The sequence below is a fragment of the Chrysemys picta genome, chromosome 7, assembly GCF_011386835.1.
Source record: "Chrysemys picta bellii isolate R12L10 chromosome 7, ASM1138683v2, whole genome shotgun sequence".
NCBI lineage: Eukaryota > Metazoa > Chordata > Testudines > Emydidae > Chrysemys > Chrysemys picta.
Genome location: NC_088797.1, coordinates 109,765,445 through 109,785,631, shown reverse-complemented (window position 1 = coordinate 109,785,631; position 20,187 = coordinate 109,765,445). Strand labels below are relative to the sequence as shown.

Genomic DNA, 20,187 nt, shown 5'->3' with positions numbered 1-20,187 from the left:
ATGTATGACTCTGTGACCTTCATTTGGCTGTTGCTTTCATATGCAGGTATTGTGTCTAAAATGTTCTGATTTCTCCCACTTTTTTCCCCCTTACCTATAAAAGGATGAAGACAAGTTTTCAGAGAGCTATTCAGGTAGAAAAGTTGGCAGCCTATACTGCTGAGAAAAGTTGTCACCTAAATTCCTGGAACTCTTTAGTTCAGTAAAACTATGGGCCTGATTCTAACTTCACACCATTGTCACTACATTAACTTCAAAGCAATTATTTCTGATTAACATTGGTGTCCTTGTGAGGAGAATCAGACCCTGTGTTTTTGGTCTCGGCAACTAATGCCATGGTTGTTGATTAGTGCTTGTATAATGCTTTCTTTTTCAATGTGCTTTATGAACAAATGTTACATTATGTGTAGTGGTAATTGTGTCAGCTCCAGGATATTACAGAGACAAGGTGAGTGAGGTAATATCTTTTATTGGACTAATTGAAAAAGAGCCCTGGGTGGCTCAAAAACTTCTCTCTCGCCAACAGAAGTTGGTCCAATAAAAGATATTATCTCACCCACCTCGTGTCTCAGATGTTACTTAAATGTTTTGGACCCAGTTCATTTGTTGTGTAAAGGTGGTTAATGATTTCGGTGAAACGGAAGTGTAATTTGTACAATGGTGGTATTCATTGCTAGTGTAACTGTTGTGTAAATCCCCTTAGTCAAAGTTGAGGGTAGAGAAGGCAGGGAAAGGGGAGAGGTGAATGCAGAATAAAGGAGACGTTTGCACCCCTTCTGGCCATTACAGTCATGCAGTGGTAATGAAAGAGACCTTACTTTACTACTGTCTACCTTAAACTAGAACCCCTCTCTTGCCTCCAAAATATGATAGAGAATTTGACATAAATCATGCTAAAAACTAAATATGTACAACAGATGTTGCTTACTGTCCTGCATTTTATAGTCTTCTGTGTCTGATCTTTAATATCACAACTACTTGTTTTTGATACTGACTACCATACAACTTGTATCAATTTCCATTTTATACTGTATTGCTTTCCTTGGTAACAGATTGACAGTACCTAATATGCTGCATGTTGCTACATTGTTACATTACACATATACTGTAGGTGCTGTGAATTTCCCAACAAAATGATCTAACCAATTTTCTGAAGTGAACAGCTTGAGGAAGAAAGGGTGTAACCCACTTACTACACTGAGGGCTTTTACCAAATAATGGGTTGCTTAAATTTGCCCAGCTTCAGCTAAAAGTCCTAATGGCTACATTGTCCATTTGAATTGCTAAATGAAAACATGTTCCAAATCTTTGAGGTAAATGAGAGAGGTGTAACATTGATACAAGTCAAGAGGCTGATTGATTTAAGCTTTTTGCGCACATCTATTCAGAAGTGATTAGAGTTATCACGTCATGAAATTGAACTTTTACGTGCTTATCTATTTATTCTGATTAGGCCAAATCATGATGTCCTTCCTTACTCATTTATATATTCAGTGGAAGTTTTGACATCAATTCCAGAGTAAGGTCTGAGTAAAAATCAAGTAAAACATTAATAGATTCGGTTTCTTGTTTGATCTAATTTACAGCATTAAATCTATCTGAGATACCCTTCCAATCTAGTTAACATATTCATCTATCCATTATATCTATAAGGATTTACAATGTTCCATTTTGCCTCTATCTTGCATAGAAAATGGTATTCAACCTTTTAATCTAATACCTTCCAGACCGAGCTACCTCCTTCCCCATGAGAAGTTCCCATTATTTGATTTTTCTTTTACTTTTTCTTATTAGAGGATGTTAATTTTCTCTACTGACTTTACTTCTTTTTGGTTTCCTACAGAAAGATAATGTATTTATGTTGCTGTGGCACATGAACATCTGCTGTAAACTTTTAGAAAACGAGTAATGTTTTTAACACTACTTAAATTTTCATGTAAATGTACATACCTCACTAACATTTTCCTTTAACACATGTATTAATCATTTATGTCTATGTACACATAATCTCCTTAGATTTGTATATTACTGTTCTAGTACTTTCTCCCAACACTATCTATAATAAACTTGTAAGATATTATTATGGGGGGAGGGATAGCTCAGTGGTTTGAGCATTGACCTGCTAAACCCAGGGTTGTGAATTCAATCCATGAGGGGGCCACTTAGGGATCTGGGGCAAGTCTATCTGCCTGCTAGTGAAGGTAGGGGGCTGGACTCAATGACCTTTCAAAGTCCCTTCCAGTTCTAGGAGATAGGATATCTCTATTAATTTTTTATTTGGCTTCATGTTTCCATAATACTACATTATTGTAATGAATAAAGTTTAATGTTACTTTATTTAAAATACTGTGGGCCAGATTTACCAGCAAGCTTTGAATCACCAGAATGGCTTAAGGCACCTGGGACATAGCTACACTTATGGTCTTTTGTGTGTGGACTGCGTATGAACCGAAACTTAGGTTTATATGTATGTATATAACAGTTGTAATATGGCCCTCTTTATGTGCAGCATATTCTGACACACTCTTCTGTCTGTCTCTCTCTGTGTGTTTATCAAAGCAACTGGATCTATTCTATATTTTTGAGATTTTATTTGTTTAAAAATATCTTGGATAGATTTTATTTAATATAGCAATTGTCAAAAAGAGTGAGGTCCTTTCTAGTTTGGGGTCTGACAGGGAACCAAAACTGTATGGGCAGGTTCTTGCATAGGGGTATAACTCTCCGACCACAGAATACATGTAACTGCCATATGCCACTCTCCGGCATCAATGAAGGGGGGAAATTGATGGGGCTGATGGTAAAAGGGGGACAATCCTGGTAGCAAGGGAGGGAGACACTGGCCAAACAACACTAGGTAGCTCCTCCCCACTGAAAGTCTCTGGCATCCATTGACCAGCTGGGAGAGAGGTGTTCTGATTAGCCAGTATTCCCCTGCTCCCAGAATTTATCTCTGTGCAGGAGCCTTGTGGTGCTTCTTTCGGCTCTGATCCAGCAAGGAAAGGGTAATTCACCAGCACACAGAAGCAGCTGTGGTCATCATTCTCAGGATGTAAAGACAATAACAGCTTACAGGGCCTGCAGTTGAGACTGCTGTTCACATAGGGTGATGGCAGCTGCCTGACAAGGTACCAATTTGGTACAATACTGAGAAAAACCTTGTGGTGAGATTTAGTTGTACTAATGGCTAATTTCTGTGCCAGTCTGGCCCCATTGTACTGTAGGAAGCATTCGTCCTTATAGAAGGGCTGTGGATGGTACGACCATTGCTCATTGGAGGACAGCTCCAATAACTCCTCTGTTGAAGTGCCATTTGTCAAGATTGCCAAAGTGATGTGCTGAATCCAGAGCATTCTATGAGCACTTCAGTCACTCCTATGCCACATAGAGCACCACCACATGTGGTGTTAACTGCTCAGCAAGATGATCCCCAAAGGCCTGGTTGTGTATGTGTTTCCTCACAGATGGACTTGGCACAGCTGAGATCTTTGTGCTTTTGTTCCAGTGGAATTTGTGCAAATCCTGAAAAGAATCAGATCACAGATCACTGCAGATCTTAGATTGAACCACTTTATCTTGCTTCCTTTTTTTTAATAAGTGATGTAGTTTGGTGCCTGACACTCTGCAGCTGAAGCCACCATTTTGCTAAAATCAATCAGGAAATTATTATAGAAGGGAAAAATTTTACTGGACTATTAATATTAACCTTTTTACATGAACAGCTCCACCAGGAAATACAACATGGGTAGAACATACGCCATATGATAAGTCACATATCCTTGGCTTTTTAAAAGAGGGACAAATCTTGGGTGCCCTGGACAGCTACTGAGCTTCTGCAGTGCCCACCATAAACCCTGAAATGGAGCAGGGAATGCTCAGGATGTGGCCAACATTATCTTTCGTCAATACTTTGAAAAATGGGCAAGCCAGCTCAGAATAGCAGGGAACTGTCTCTCTTTTGTCTCTCAAACTGCAAATGAAACTCTGAGGTACAAAAAAAAGTTCAGTTAATGTAAGACCAGGAACACAAATGGATTATGTCTCTGTACTTTTTTGGGGTTTCGGTGAATGTCAAAGATGAAATACCGAAGTACCAAAAGAGAATCATAGAAGATTAGGGTTGGAAGAGACCTCAGAAGGTCATCTAGTCCAATCCCCTGCTCAGAGCAGGACCAACATCAACTAAATCATCCCAGCCAAGGCATTGTCAAGCCAGGCCTTAAAAACCATTAAGGATGGAGATTCCACCACCTCCCTAGGTAACCCATTCCAGTGCTTCACCACCCTCGTAGTGAAATTGTGTTTCCTAATATCAACCTAGACCTCCTCCACTGCAACTTGAGACCATTGCTTCTTGTTCTGTCATCTGCCACCACTGAGAACAGCCTTGCTCCATCTTCTTTGGAACCCCCTTCAGGTAGCTGAAGGCTGCTATCAAATCCCCCCTCACTCTTCTCTTCTGCAGACTAAATAACTCCAGTTCCCTCAGCCTCTCCTCATAAGTCATGTGCCCCAGCCCCCCAGTCATTTTCATTGCCCTCCGCTGGACTCTCTCCAATTTGTCCACATCCCTTCTGTAGTGGGGGACCAAAACTGGATGCAATATTCCAGGTGTGGCCTCACCAGTGCCGAATAGAGGGGAATAATCACTTCCCTCGATCTGCTGGCAATGCTCCTACTAATACAGCCCAATATGCCATTGGCCTTCTTGTCAACAAAGGCACACTGCTGACTCATATCCAGCTTCTCATCCACTGTAATCCCCGGGTCCTTTTCTGCAGAACTGCTGCTTAGCCAGTCGATCCCCAGCCTGTAGCGGTGCATGGGATTCTTCCTTCCTAAGTGGAGGACTCTGCAATTGTCCTCATCAGATTTCTTTTGGCCCAATCCTCCAATTTGTCTAGGTCATTCTGGACCCTATCCCTACCCTCCAGCATATCTACTTCTCCCCACAGCTTAGTGTCACTTGTGAACTTGCTGAGGGTGCAATTAATCCCATCAGACAGATGATATTTATTTGCAGTATTAGGTTCTCCAACAGGAGATCAGTATGGTGGCTTCCTCTCAAATCCATCTGGGTCACTTTCTAGCCCATATTACCCTGGAAACGGTCTCATCACACAGTGTGTCTGGGAAATACAAATAGAATATTATCGCATAGTACTATTTGGGATCACAGTCCTTGGATCTGTCTAATAAAAAGGATACATTTTTGGTAAAAATCCTTCTTAAGACAGCTGGCAATGTTCATCCCCCAACTGTGTCTCAAAATCTAGGGTCGGCAAAAGAATCCTCTCCAAATCCTGTCACTATCGCATCTGTTGGCTTTGCTATTAGACAAGTCTATTAAGATCTTGAAGATTAAGGACACTTAGGAAATCTTGTATTGAGTTAGATTGCAAGCTATGCATTTTATATTAATTGTTTGTATTTTATACACACATCCTTTTTAAAAAGGCTAAACAAATCTATCCTGGAGAATTTGATAGAAAAGTATTGAATTCAACAGCAGGAGTATAAGAGGGTGAGAAAAACCTATAGGAAGAAGTGCATTCTCTACTAAATTCTGTATGTTTTCCGAATCATTTCTGAAGACCCAGTTACATTTCTATAGAAAAATAAGGGATGTCATTCCTATCAAATTCTATGGTGACTTATATGCCGGTCCAAAGTTGGGGAGTAAATCAACTGAACGGGGACACCATTGCTTTCCTATTCAATTCTAGCTCCACTTTCTAGCTGTGTCAGAACCTATTTCCCTCCAGTGTGAACTTGTTAGTTTGATTTCCATAAAGTTAGGACTGTTGTCCATTTTTCTCAGGAAGGATTGATTTTTTTCCTCACTGGCTTGACTTCAAAGCCATACTTGTTTGTACACTATTGAAGTGCACAAATTTCTTAAAAGGTTCTTAAGGATTGTATAGATTATTGCTAATACTGAAGATTGTATCAAATTTTACTGTTTACTTTTTATATTTAAGAGCTTTCTATGACTCCTTCACTGGGGACCACAGGTAAAACATTTTTCATTTTACAAATATGTACTATTGTAACTATGCCATGCTATTGACGCTTCTGGGATTTCATGGTTATATCTCTGTTCAGACTCTTTTTCTTTCGTAAATTTAGGCATAATTTAATTTTGCCGTAGGGATTTATCTCCTCCCTATCATTATTTCCCTTTGAATTTGTGTACCAAAAAAGGAGGCTATAGCCCTTAAATCCAGACCGTATTTCTTTTTCCCTATGAGTGCAAGAGTGAATCTTAAATCAATTAATTGTTTCCAACTTCCTGTTGGATCACCGAAAACTGTCTCTATAGAAATGAATAAAATCTAATGGTATTTTTATTCAATAAAACCTGCTATATTTAACTTTTCCTACCTATTCATATAGTTTCTGCAAATATTACATCTCGGGTCAGATTTAGTTGTACTAAATGCTAATTTCTGTGCCAGTCTGGCCACTTTATCTTTATCTTGCTTCCTTTTTTAGTAAGTGATGTAATTATGTGCCTGACACACTGCAGCTAAAGCCACCATTTTGCTAAAATCAATCAGGAATTGTCATAGAAGGGAACAGTTTTACTTGACTATTAATATTAACCTTTTTACATGAACAGCTCCACCAGGAAATACATCACTGGGAGAACGTACTACATATGGTAAGTCACATATCCTTGGCTTTTAAATAGAGGGACAAATCTTGAGTGCCCCAGGCAGGCACTGAGCTTCTGCAGTGCCATTATAAACCCTCAAAAGGAGCAGGGAGTGCTCAGGATTTGGCCGATGGTATCTTTCTTCAATCCTTTGCAAAATGGGCAAAAAGGGAACTGACTCTTTTGTCTCTCAAACTGCAAATGGAACTCTGAGGTAAAAAAAAAAAGTTCAGTTAATATAAGACCAGGAATACAAATAACTTATGTCTCTGTACTTTTTTTGAGTTTCTGTGAGTGTCAAGGATGAAATACCAAAGTACCAAAAGAGAAGGCGTTTATTTATTTATTTGCAGTGTTTCCAGCCCAGAGAACCCTGGAAGAACTGGATTTTTGTCCCAATGTTCAGAAATACATAGATCCAAATTGTAATCCGGACAAATTGTTAAATGAAATTGACTGACAGAATTCAACAGATGATGGGGTGTTCGGCTCTGGGGTTTTCTTTTGGGCCCACCTGTGGAAAAGAGATTCAGAACTTTAAAACAAAATTGAAATCATCTTAGTTTTACATCTTCTCGTTTTATGTTCTCCAATAGGAGATCAGTGTGGTGGCTTCCTCTCAAATCCATCTGGGTCGCTTTCTAGCCCGTATTACCCTGGAAATGGTCTCATCACACAGTGTGTCTGGCAAATACAAATAGAATACAATCGCATAGCACTTGTCTTCTCTTATGTTAGGTAAGTATGAGGAATTACCGGCATCCTAGCCTTCCGAGAAACTTATTTTATTCATGTATCTAGTATCTTGGAATTGCTGGAAATTTCCAAGACAGCAACTGCCTTGGGTCCATCTTTGTTGCACTCAGAGGAGACGGTACGGGCTGGTAGCCTTTTTTGTTGTGGTCAAGAGAGGAATATTCTCACACTCCTAGAGGCAGAAAGATTGTTTGGGTTGGAAAAGCTTATTCCCATGCTAAAAAGTCCTTTCACAACGAGATGGGCAGTGCTAGATAGCAACATTAGAGTGCTGCCCTCTGCCCCTTCTTTGGACTTGGTCTCTTACTGTAGTCATCCTCGAGGAGCTTGGAGTCCGTTGGCAGGCTGTGTGTAGAGCTGGGTGAGCTATTTTGGAAAACTAGCTTATTGGCTGAGAAATGCAATTTAATTTATTTTTACCTGAAATTATTTGTGAATTTGACACACATTCAAGGAATATTTTTATGGGTGGGGAAACCTTTTTGGGCCTAGGTTCACAAGTGGATTTAGGTACCATTCACAAAACAGTTGGAAGTGGTGGTGGCCCTAGGTAACTTTTACCCTAGTAGTTAGGGCATTCACCTGGGATGTGGGAGACCCAGGTTTGGTTCCCTCCTCTGCCTGATGTGCCACAGGAATTTGAACTTAGGTCTTCCACCTTCAAGATGAGTTTTCTAACTATGTAGCTAACCTTTGAGTACAAAGGGGCGGGGGGCATCACCTGTTCCTCTTTTCTAAATCTATCCCTTCATTTCCTCTGCTTGTATTTTAAAAGAAAGTTTAAAATGCTCAGAAACTAAACATTTTGTTTGCCCTGAAGCAAACTTTTTGTTGACTTTTCTGATCTACTGCAATTATTCAGAATTTATGGTTTCAGTTAGCGTTGAACCAATTTTTTTCCGATATTTCTGTTTAACCAGAATTGTCAAAAACTTAAACATCAGTTATTCATCCAGCTCCAGTTCTGGGGTCAAATGTTGAGCAATGAGCGAGACTCTTCATGCATTCAGAGGCTCCAAAAGGTCCTCAGTTACTGAATATTGGATTCAGTGGAGAACAAAGTACAGTTAGAGTCTGAATGCAATGTGTAGTAGTTGGAGCAGATAGGCTGCTCCTCCTCCTCCTCCTCAAAGAGGACAGGAAGAACGGCGGATCCATTGAGGGAAGAGCGGCTCCAGTGCCTACCTTTTAGCAAATAAGTAACTTTTCATGAGGCTGCCATTTGTGGGATTGAGGTGGAAGAATTAATTTCTAGATCAAATAAATCCCTTTGTAAAGTGATATGTGGGAGATTGGGGACAAAATTCCTAGATTTTTGGAATACAAGGATCTGTGCAATCCCTCACCTGGCATCATTGACAGAACTAATGAATGACATGGAGGTATAAAATAATGTGTCTACATTTCCCGGTTTATAAAAGATATGTTGTTAACTTACTTCCACAGTTTGAACTGCTTTCAGGAGTTTATTGAAATCTATGATGGACCCCTGTATGCATCCCCCTTACTTGGGAAAATCTGTAATGGGTCAAATCTCAGCTATGTATCATCTTCAAACACACTGACAGTTCTATTACACAGAGACTCTTATAACTCAGGATATGGGTTTTCTGCTTATTATAACTCTATGTTCCCAGGTAAGACTAAGATTTACATGTTTACTATTAATCTATTAATTTGAATTGTAATATGTGTGATTAAAGCTTGATTATTTTTATTTGCGTCTGACGAAGTGGGTATTCACCCACGAAAGCTTATGCTCCAATACATCTGTTAGTCTATAAGGTGCCACAGGACTCTTTGTTGCTATCTAATTACCATTATCTTTGATCTGCATTTTATTGCTGGTTAACATTTTATGTTAATTTGGGGCCACCGTCCTTGGATTGTCTAATAAAAAGGATACATTTGGGTATAATTCCTTGTTAACACAGCTACCATTGGTCATCCCCCATGTGTGTCTCATGACCTAGGATTGGCTGGAAATAACCCATAGAAAAATGAGTCAGAGAAAGAATCCTCTCCACATCCTGTCACTATCGTATCAGTTCGCTTTGCTATTAGGCAAGTTTGTTAAGATCTTGAAGATTAAAGACAATTAGGAAATCTTGTTTTGAATTAAATTGCAATATATTCATTTTATATTAATTGATTGTATTTTATACACACATCCTTTTTAAAAGGGCTAAACAAATTTGTCCTGGAGAATTTGATAGAAAAGTATTGAATTCAACAGCAGGAATATAAGAGGGTGAGAAAAACCTATAGGAAGAATTGCATTCTCCACTAAATTCTGTATGTTTTCAGAATCATTTCTGAAGACCCAGTTACATTTCTATAGAAAAATAAGGAGTGTCATGCCTATCAAAGACTGTGGTGACTTATATGTAGGCCCAAAGTTGGGGAGTAAATCAACTGAATGGGAACACCATTGCTTTCCTATTCAATTCTAGCTCCACTTTCTAGCTGTGTCAGAACCTATTTCCCTCCAGTGTGATCTTGTTAGTTTGATTTCCATAAAATTAGGACTGTTGTCCATTTTTCTCAGGAAGGATTGATTTTTTTTCCCTCACTGGCTTGACTTCAAAGCCATACTTGTTTTACACTACTGTAGTGCAGAAATTTGCTTACAAGTTCTTAAGGATTGTATAGATTATTGCTAATACTGAAGGTTGTATCAAATTATATTATTTACTTTTTACATTTAAGAGCTTCCTACACCTACTGCACTGGGGACAACAGGTAAAACATTTTTCATTTTACAGATATAAAACTATGTACTATTGTAACTATGCCATGCTGTTGACACTTCTGGGATTTCATGGTTATATCTCTGTTCAGACTCTTTTCCTTTTGTAAATTTAAAGCATCATTTAATTTTGCCCTAGGGATTTATCTCCTCCCTATCATTATTTCCCTTTGAATTTGTCTGCCTAAAAAGAAGGCTAGAGACCTGTAAATCCAGAACATATTTCCTTTTCCCTATGAGTGCAAGAATGAATCTTAAATCAATTAATTGTTTCCAACTTCCTGCCATTTCTCTTGGATCACCGAACACTGTCTCTGTAGAAATGAATAAAATCGAATGGTATTTTTATTCAATAAAACCAGCTATATTTACCTTTTCCTACCTATTCTTATAGTTTCTCCAGGTATTATATCTTGGGTCAGATTTAGTTGTACTAAATGCTAATTTCTGTGCCGGTCTGGCCCCATTGTGCCGTAGGAAGCATTCATCCTTATAGAAGGGCCGTGGGTGGTACCACCATTGCCCATTGGAGGACAGCTCCAATAACTCCTCTGTTGAAGTGCCATTTGTCAAGATTGCCAAAGTGATGTGCTGAATCCAGAGCATTCTATGGGCACTTCAGTCACTCCTGTGCCACATAGATCACCACCACGTGTGGTGTTTACTGCTCTCCAAGATGATCCCCAAAGACCTGGTTGTGAATATGTTTCCTCACAAATGGACTTGGCACTGTTGAGATCTTTGTGCTTTTGTTCCAGTGGAATTTGTGGAAATCCTGAAAAGAATCAGATCACAGATCACTACAGTTCATAGATCGAACCACTTTATCTGGCTTCCTTTTTTAATAAGCGATGTAATTTTGTGCCTGACACACTGCAGCTGAAGCCACCATTTTGCTAAAATCAATCAGGAGTTGTCATAGAAGGGAACAGTTTTACTTGACTATTAATATTAACCTTTTTACATGAACAGCTCCACCAGGAAATACAACACAGGGAGACAGTACTACATATGGTAAGTCACATATCCTTGGCTTTTAAATAGAGGGACAAATCTTGAGTGCCCCGGGCAGGCACTGAGCATCTGCAGTGCCATTATAAACCCTCAAAAGGAGCAGGGAATGCTCAGGATTTGGCCGATGGTATCTTTCTTCAATCCTTTGAAAAATGGGCAAAAAGGGAACTGACTTTCTTTTGTCTCTCAAACTGCAAGAATACAAATAGCTTATGTCTCTGTACTTTTTTGGGTTTGTGTGAGTGTCGAAGATGAAATACCAAAGTACCAAAAGAGAAGGAGTTTATTTATTTATTTATTTATTTATTTATTTATTTGCCGTGTTTCCAGCCCAGACAAACCTGGAAGAACTGGATTTTTGTCCCAATGTTCAGAAATACATAGATCCAAATTATAATCCGGACAAATTGTTAAATGAAATTGACTGACAGATTTCAACAGATGATGGGGTGTTTGGGTCTGGGTTTTCTTTTGGGCTCACCTGTGGAAAAGAGATTCAGAACTTTAAAACAAAATTGAAATCATCTTAGTTTTACATCTTCTCGTTTTATGTTCTCCAATAGGAGATCAGTGTGGTGGCTTCCTCTCAAATCCATCTGGGTCACTTTCTAGCCCGTATTACCCTGGAAACGGTCTCATCACACAGTGTGTCTGGCAAATACAAATAGAATACAATCGCATAGCACTTGTCTTCTCTTATGTTAGGTAAGTATGAGGAATTACCAGCATCCTAGCCTTCTGACAACACTTATTTTATTCATGTATCTAGGATCTTGGAATTGCTGGAAATTTCCAAGACAGCAACTGCCTTGAGTCCATCTTTGTTGCACTCAGAGGAGATGGTACGGGCTGGTAGGCTTGTGTGGGGGTGGTCAAGAGAGGAATATTCTCACACTCTTAGAGGCAGAAAGATTGTTTGGGTTGGAAAAGCTTATTCCCATGCTAAAAAGTCCTTTCACAACGAGATGGGCAGTGACGGATAGCAACATTAGAGTGCTGCCCTCTGCCCCTTCTTTAGACTTGGTCTCTTACTGTAGGAGACCAAGGAGCTTGGAGTCCGTTGGCAGGCTGTGTGTAGACCTGGGTGAGCTATTTTGGAAAACTAGCTAATTGGCTGAGAAATGCAAAAGGTCCTCAGTTACTGAACATTGGATTCAGTGGAGAACAAAGTACAGTTAGGGTCTGAATGCAATGTGTAGTAGTTGGAGCAGATAGGCTGCTCCTCTTCCTCCTCCTCAAAGAGGACAGGAAGAGCAGTGGATCCATTGAAGGGAAGAGCGGCTCCAGTGCCTACATTTTAGCAAATAAGTAACTTTTCATGAGGCTGCCTTTTGTGGGATTGAGGTGGAAGAATTACATTTCTAGATCAAATAAATCCCTTTGTAAAGTGGTATGTGGGAGATTGGGGACAGAATTCCTAGATTTTTGGAATACAAGGATCTGTGCAATCCCTCACCTGGCATCATTGACAGGACTAATGAATGACATGGAGGTATAAATAATGTGACTATATTACCCAGTTTATAAAACATATGTTGTTAACTTACTTCCACAGTTTGAACTGCTTTCAGGAGTTTATTGAAATCTATGATGGACCCCTGTATGCATCCCCCTTACTTGGGAAAATCTGTAATGGGTCAAATCTCAGCTATGTATCATCTTCAAACACACTGACAGTTCTATTACACAGAGACTCTTATAACTCAGGATATGGGTTTTCTGCTTATTATAACTCTATGTTCCCAGGTAAGACTAAGATTTACATGTTTACTATTAATCTATTAATTTGAATTGGAATGTGTGATTAAAGCTTGATTATTTTTATTTAATAACCATTATCTTTGGTCTGCATTTTATTGGTGGTTAACATTTTATGTTAATTTGAGACCACAGTCCTTGGATTTTTCTAATAAAAAGGATACATTTGAGTAAAAATCCTTGTTAAGACAGCTGCCAATGTTCATCCCTCAACTGTCTCAAAAGCTAGGGTCAGCATAGAAAACTGAGTCAGGGAAAGAATCCTCTCCACATCCTGTCACTATCGCATCAGTTCGCTTTGCTATTAGACAAGTCTGTTAAGATCCTGAAGATTAAGGACACTTAGGAGATCTTGTATTGAATTAAAGTGCAATATATTCATTTTATATTAATTGTTTGTATTTTATACACACACCCTTTTTAAAAAGGCTAAACAAATCTATCCTGGACGATTTGAATGAAAAGTATTGAATTCAACAGCGGGAATATAAGAGGGTGAGAAAAACCTATAGGAAGAATTGCATTCTCCACTAAATTTTGTATGTTTTCCAAATCATTTCTGAAAACCAGTTACATTTCTCTAGAACCATTAGGGGTGTCATGTCTATCAAAGGCTGTGGTCACTTATATGTAGGCCCAAAGTTGAGGAGTAAATCCACTAAACAGGGACACCATTACTTTCCTATTCAATTCTAGTTCCACTTTCTAGCTGTGTCAGAACCTATTTCCCTCCAGTGTGATCTTGTTAGTTTGATTTCCATAAAGTTAGGACTGTTGTCCATTTTTCTCAGTGAGGATTGTATAGATTATTGCTAATACTGAAGTTTGTATCAAATTTTACTGTTTACTTTTTACATTTAAGCATCTTCTACAGCTGCACCGATTGAAATTTTTGGATGAGAGAGAGGTGGAGAGGAAATGCTATGTTGTTGTACTTCCATGCACCTCGCATTCTGAAAGTGAGGTTCCTTTATATCTGATAAGAATCTGGCCTGGAATCACATCTGTTTGTTTTTGTGGGATTTTATTTCATTTTTGAAATCACAAATGGAAATTCTCACATTTTCACTCATGCTCAAGGAAAGAGCCTATATTATACCAAAATATTAGTGTGTATTAACTAAAGAGAGAGGCCAAGGAAGGGGGTGGTGGTGTTTTTTTGTATCTGGATTCAAAATGGCTTTGGTTTGGAGATCATGCTCAGAAACTATGCTAAGAGAGTAGTTTACAGTTTTATTTAACAAAGATGGTTGCTAATTTTGCTTCTTTTTGTTTTGTGGATACAGCTCTTCCAAGTACTCCACCAATCACTATAAATTGTAAGTCTGGTCTTATATTGGCTTTACTGTTGTTTTTTCTGAAGTCTGTGTTAAGCATCCAAACTTTAACTGTGTCTCAGAATCTTTTGAGCAGCCACCAGTTGCATATCCCAACTCTCCAACACACTTAGCTCTGTTAGGGAGACTCCTAGATGAGAGCTTCCTTTTCTTTACATGACTACTCTACTTGCATTTTGACATCTACTGTGGCATTCCGCTCCCTCTGTATTAGGCTCCAGGTTGCCTACACTGTATAAATTATAACAAGCTCTGGAGGCTGGTGTGCTAACTAAAGAGAGGCCAAGGAATGGGGTGGTGGTGGTGTTTTGTATCTGGATTCAAATTAGCTTCGGTTTGGTGATCGTGCTCATGAACTATGCTCAGAGAGTAGTTTACAGTTTTATTTAACAAAGATGGTTGCTAATTTTGCTTCTTTTTGTTTTGTGGATACAGCTCTTCCAAGTACTCCACCAACCACTATAAATTGTAAGTCTGGTCTTATATTGGCTTTACTGTTGTTTTTTCTGAAGTCTGTGTTAAGCATCCAAACTTTAACTGTGTCTCAGAATCTTTTGAGCTGCCACCAGTTGCATATCCCAACTCTCCAACACACTTAGCTCTGTTAGGGAGACTCCTAGATGAGAGCTTCCTTTTCTTTACATGACTACTCTACTTGCATTTTGACATCTACTGTGGCATTCCGCTCCCTCTGTATTAGGCTCCAGGTTGCCTACACTGTGTTAATTATAACAAGCTCTGGAGGCTGGTGTGCCTCAAACTGAGCTGTGAGCCCAAGCCCATTAAATGCAAAATGGAATCATCTGGGGCCCAGCTGAGAGACAAAGGGACTCTATGAGAGATGTATAAAAGTGTAAGGGAAACCAGTGGAGGAAATGACAGCAGTGTAGAGTGGATTTCTGTATGTGAAGGTTTAAGGAGGGCACTAGAGGTCCACGAGGAAGGAGCCAGGAACACATTTGGTGTCAGCTTAGTAGTAAAGAGAAGCAGAGCCTGATTAGGTAGATTCTTTTAAAGCAAACTTTCCTGAACCTTCTTGTGTATGTACCTCTTATTGACCTTGTGTATATACCTTTTTGGAGTATAAGCATGCAACCCTTAGTTGAAATGTGCTCTGAGAGATTTAAACTATTGATGGGCAATCTTGCTTGTACGAAGTGCATTTTCATTTATGTGGAGGTGCTGTGCATAATCAGATTTATTTTATGTATTCCTGTGATCATGCAGAAACAGATGTTGAGGAGTGCAGAATTAATGTATGGTCCAGAACCTCACCCCTCATTTGGGGGGTGTGGTGCATCTGGCGCAGGGCCAAGCTTCAAGCAAACTGCCTGAAGGGGGCAGCTAGGGATTTCCCTGGCCCAGTAACACCTGGCTAGCACAAAACCACCATAACACTCTACTCCACTCACTCCTGGCTCTGGTGTAGAGGGTGTGATGGGAGAGGCTAGAAGAGGCAAGGCCAGAGTACACTGTGCTCTGGCGATCCTCACCCACATAATGGCTCCTAGGGGTCATTACAAGCTGGTGGAAGTTTAAGCGGTCCTTAGGCTTCTGCAACTTGTGCCAAGGCATGTATGGCCACCTCTTTCTCTTTCCCCAGCAGCTGTATTGAGGTCTCTTCTGAATAAACAGATTAAATATCTTCACTGGAAATAAAACCAAAAGGAATTCTAAAATATACTGGTTTTTGTTCCTCTTAGCAATAAATGGCTCGTGTGGTGGCTACCTTTCCACAGCTGCTGGATCATTCTCTAGTCCATTCTTTCCTGAAAACTATCCAGTGAATGTAAAATGCATCTGGAGAATAGAAGTCAAGAACAATTATTATATCAGACTCATCTTTAAGCATCTTGAGTAAGTAAAATATTAGGTATTGAACTGCAGTTTAGCCTTCAGAGAACTTGATATAAAGTGATGACTTCCACTTTCCATATTTGTTTGGCTTTTTTTTTTTTTAAGATTTTGATCTTGCATAGAAGAGCCTTATAATCTTACTGACCTCTTTAAACTATTTGATTTTGAGTTTTGAAAGGTGTTCCATTGCTTATGTTTCTTATGAATTTTATTTTATTTCATTATTAAAGTCTCCAATCAACCAAATACAGTAGAAGGTCTGATCTGGCAATCTAGTAGCTGACCAACTTACTACCATGCAAGAGTCTCGTTTGGTCCTTTTTCTCCTTCGATAGCTGGCACTGGAAATGCTGCAGAGGCAGCCTACCTCTCTCTGGATCCTATCAAGCAAAGCATTTAAGCACATAGTAGTCTATGGGACTACTCTGGTGCTTAAAATTAAACACATGTTTAAGTACCTTGACAGTTCTGGGCCTCTGTGGTCAAGCCATATGTCTCATTTGTGGAGCAGCACTGAATGGGAAATGTTAGCCAACTTTCCTGGTCTGGAAGAACCTTTTTTTTTTTGGCATGACCGCTTGATGGTGAAGGAAGTCAGGCTAAAGCAAGTGGGAAGATTTTTGGAGTCATCAAAGGGTTTGAATAGCTCACAGGGCAGTGGGAAGCATAGTTTTGTTTTTCTTTAAAAACAGAACTAGAAAAACCTTTTTTAATGTTAGCCAAGCACAGATTCAATGTTTTTACTATCTTTAACTCGGCTAATATGCTATGAGCATTGTATAGTCCTACAAGTTGTATGGGTATTTTTGGAAGAATAAATAAATGTTAGCTACTGTAGCATCGAGGTGACATGGTTTTGTGGTTGAATCCAAACTTGATCTATGTGAGATATATAACAAAGCAATAGTTTGTGAATAAGCTTGATTGTCTACTGCTTGATCTTTATAGTCCCTGTTCTGTAAGTGAGTCTTCAGACTCTGTGGCTGTCAGTCCAACACCTTCTACAAACAATGCAATCACATTTAAAAACACATTTTTAAAAGAAAAAAGAATATATACACACCCCTTTGACTTATGTCAAACGTTCCTCTCCAGATCTCACTGTTTGTCTCCATTGCATATCATTCTTTGCAGAAAATGTGCAGAATATGCAACAGAGCTCTAACTGGCAGATCTGGGAGGAGAATTTTGCCATAGCTTTTGCATTAGTTCACCAAATCATTTTCAAATATTGCTGTTAGCTTATCTTATCAACAAAGGCGTAAGTGTTCACGCTGTTATATATTCATTTAGTACTAGGTTCCTCTGAAGTCTACAGGAATCAGTTCATTCCAACCTCATTTCACTCATTTTGAAAACTATTTTCTAACTGATATTGCTTTAGAGTAACACAAAATAACTTTATCTCCACAGGCTAGAAGCTTCATATAATTGTGCTTATGACTTTGTTGAAGTCTATGATGGTCCTCTCAATACATCTCCTTTACTTGGGAGGATTTGTGATGGTTCAAATTACACATTTACATCATCTTCAAATACAATGACTGTTCTGTTTTCAAGTGACTTTAGTTATACAAGAAGTGGATTCAGTGCTTACTATGATTCGTTTCCAGAAAAGAACAATGATACAGGTAAGCTTGCCTTAAATATAGCAATGTTCCTATTGGTAAGGTAACAATAAGGACCTGATCAAGCCAGTGAAGTCAATGGAAAAACTCCCATTCATTTAGATCAGCCTGACATTGGATCAGGCTAAATTTAATATCTTGCAGTGTTCTAGCTAAGTTGGTTCCAGGATATTAGAGAGACAAGGTGGGTAAGGTAATATCTTTTATTGGATCAATTTCTGCTGGTGAAAGACAAGCTTTTGAGCTTGCCCAGAGGTTTTAAGTCAGGAACCAGTTGATTTTTAATTATAGTAATGTTTGGATACATATCTAAAATTAATATGAACCTTTCCTTTCGTCTCATCATTTAGCACTGTCATGTTCTGGACAATATATGCGTGCAGTCATTAACAGAACCTATCTGCAGTCATTGGGCTACAATGCTTGGGATGTTTATCTGAATGACTCATCCTGTGGGCCACAACAGATCACGGAAACCTATGTTATATTCAACATACCTTTTAATGGATGTGGTACAATAAGACAGGTGAGAAATGTACTTTTTATTCATATGTCACTTTTGCATGTGAACACACCTTTAGTTGAACAAAGCAATTTAAATTAGTTTTGAACAAAAATGATCAGTCAAACCATTCACTTTAAAAGGCCATAATTTAGATACAGAAACATTTATTTAAAAATGCTCATCCTATGTTCGAGGTGATTAGTATATTTGTTGTGCATGAGTTTGTCTAACCACTTTACTGACAATTAGGAGCCCTGACTTTAAAAAAAGAAGATCTTGAGGGGAAATTACAATAAACACAGAACCCGGTCACTTCATATTTGTCAGGATGACTCAAGGTGTTGGTAGCATGGATGGGTGAAGAGCCTTTGACCTCTTGGTCACATTTGTGAATGTTGCCCAGGTCAGTGGTGTCTGGAAAAACTCCATCTGGTAGTGTCAGAGGGTGTGCCCTCAGCTACCTTGCATTGCCTGGCCTGTTTGCATGGTCTCTTATTCATGCTATACATACAATGTGTATCTTTAGATTCACAGCACTGCAGAACATAGTATAAGCATGTGTCAGGAAGAGTCTTCCATCCAGCTTTCTCTACCTCATCCAGCTCACTCTCTGAGCTCCCCACTTCCTGTTCCTGCCAATTATGTATCATCCCTTACCGAGCTAATTACCCAGATAGCCCAATCATTGCCCCCAAGTGTCAATTTCCACCATAATAGGTAAATTGCCTCCAATTTAGCCCATAATCTTCTTTGTTAGGCAATTACCTACAAGACCATGGTGCTACAGCTAGGGCTATGTCTATACTACGCACCTTTTAGTGACACAGCTGTGCCACTACAGCCATGCCACTAAAAGGTGCACAGTGTAGACGCTCTTTATCGGCAGGAGAGAGCTCTCCCGCCGACAAAATAAATCCACCCCCAACAAGAGGCAGTAGCTTTGTTGGCAGGAGAGCTCTCCCACTGACAAAGCACTGTCCACTCTAGCGCTTTTTGTCAGTAAAACTTTTGTCATTTGGGGGCGGGGGATTCACATCCCTGAATGACAAAAGTTTTATCAACGAAAGTGCAGTGTAGACAAAGCCTAGCACTCTGTCACAGGTAGACAGTGGACAAAATCCCCTTGAATTTTAGGGGAGAGGGTAATATTTGAATCCCTAAACCCGAACTCTTTCTTTTACAAGTCCTGGGAAGATGTACAACCAGAAGGGACTGATTCTTTGGTTCTGTTTCAGATGTGGCCAGACTCTGTCAAGAGTAGACGAAGGGGGAGAAATCTACCTCATCCCTAAAAGTGGCCCTTCTGTGTCAGGGTTGAGACCTCACTGTAGAGGATTGGGGGAAATCAGCTATCATTCTGTGGATAAACAGAGTAGCTTAGACTCCAGGACTGTCAGTTGGCACCTTTCACGAGCAATAAATTCATTCTAAAATCAAAACATGTAAAGAACACTTTGATTAAATATGTACATCCTGGCCATGGACCACTAAGGTGTGCAAATGTAATTCATCATGTATGTAGTTTATAAACTATTGCAGAAGGGGCATTAATTGAGCAGCAGGTGCTAATACAGAAGTTGAGCAAAACTAATAGTACAATGTTTCTTTTCTTATGTCATTTTGATAAAGCACCTACATGAATTAACCATCAGAAGTGTATGCTGAGTAGCTAGAATACTACTATATAAAAACAGATAGTGGCCTGAACAAAAATCCCTGTAATTTGGGTGCTGAAGATAAATCCAAACTTTGTCAATAGGCCCTGTCTTTATAATGGACTGAACAAAACTCCTATATCTGAACTACCATAGACTTTGGGATGTCTGAAATCCAGATCCAGAACTGACTTTCATAGCATGAACATCTGATCTCTAATAAAATAAATAGAAAAACAAAGTTCAGTGAATTTATAAAAGTGCCTTCAG

At 39.2% G+C, this 20,187-nt stretch overlaps 1 protein-coding gene across 1 annotated transcript in view; it reads left to right on the top strand.

Annotated features, from left to right (window-relative positions):
* CUZD1 (CUB and zona pellucida like domains 1) overlaps nucleotides 1–20,187 on the top strand; it is a 29,528-nt gene continuing 9,341 nt past the window's right edge. Inside the window, exons 1-10 of the mRNA XM_065553628.1 lie at nucleotides 1–46; nucleotides 6,623–6,664; nucleotides 7,255–7,396; nucleotides 8,861–9,051; nucleotides 11,136–11,177; nucleotides 11,741–11,882; nucleotides 12,733–12,923; nucleotides 15,976–16,129; nucleotides 17,543–17,760; nucleotides 18,108–18,283. Coding sequence (XP_065409700.1) covers nucleotides 1–46; nucleotides 6,623–6,664; nucleotides 7,255–7,396; nucleotides 8,861–9,051; nucleotides 11,136–11,177; nucleotides 11,741–11,882; nucleotides 12,733–12,923; nucleotides 15,976–16,129; nucleotides 17,543–17,760; nucleotides 18,108–18,283 — 1,344 coding nt within the window. The remainder of the gene's footprint in view (nucleotides 47–6,622; nucleotides 6,665–7,254; nucleotides 7,397–8,860; nucleotides 9,052–11,135; nucleotides 11,178–11,740; nucleotides 11,883–12,732; nucleotides 12,924–15,975; nucleotides 16,130–17,542; nucleotides 17,761–18,107; nucleotides 18,284–20,187) is intronic.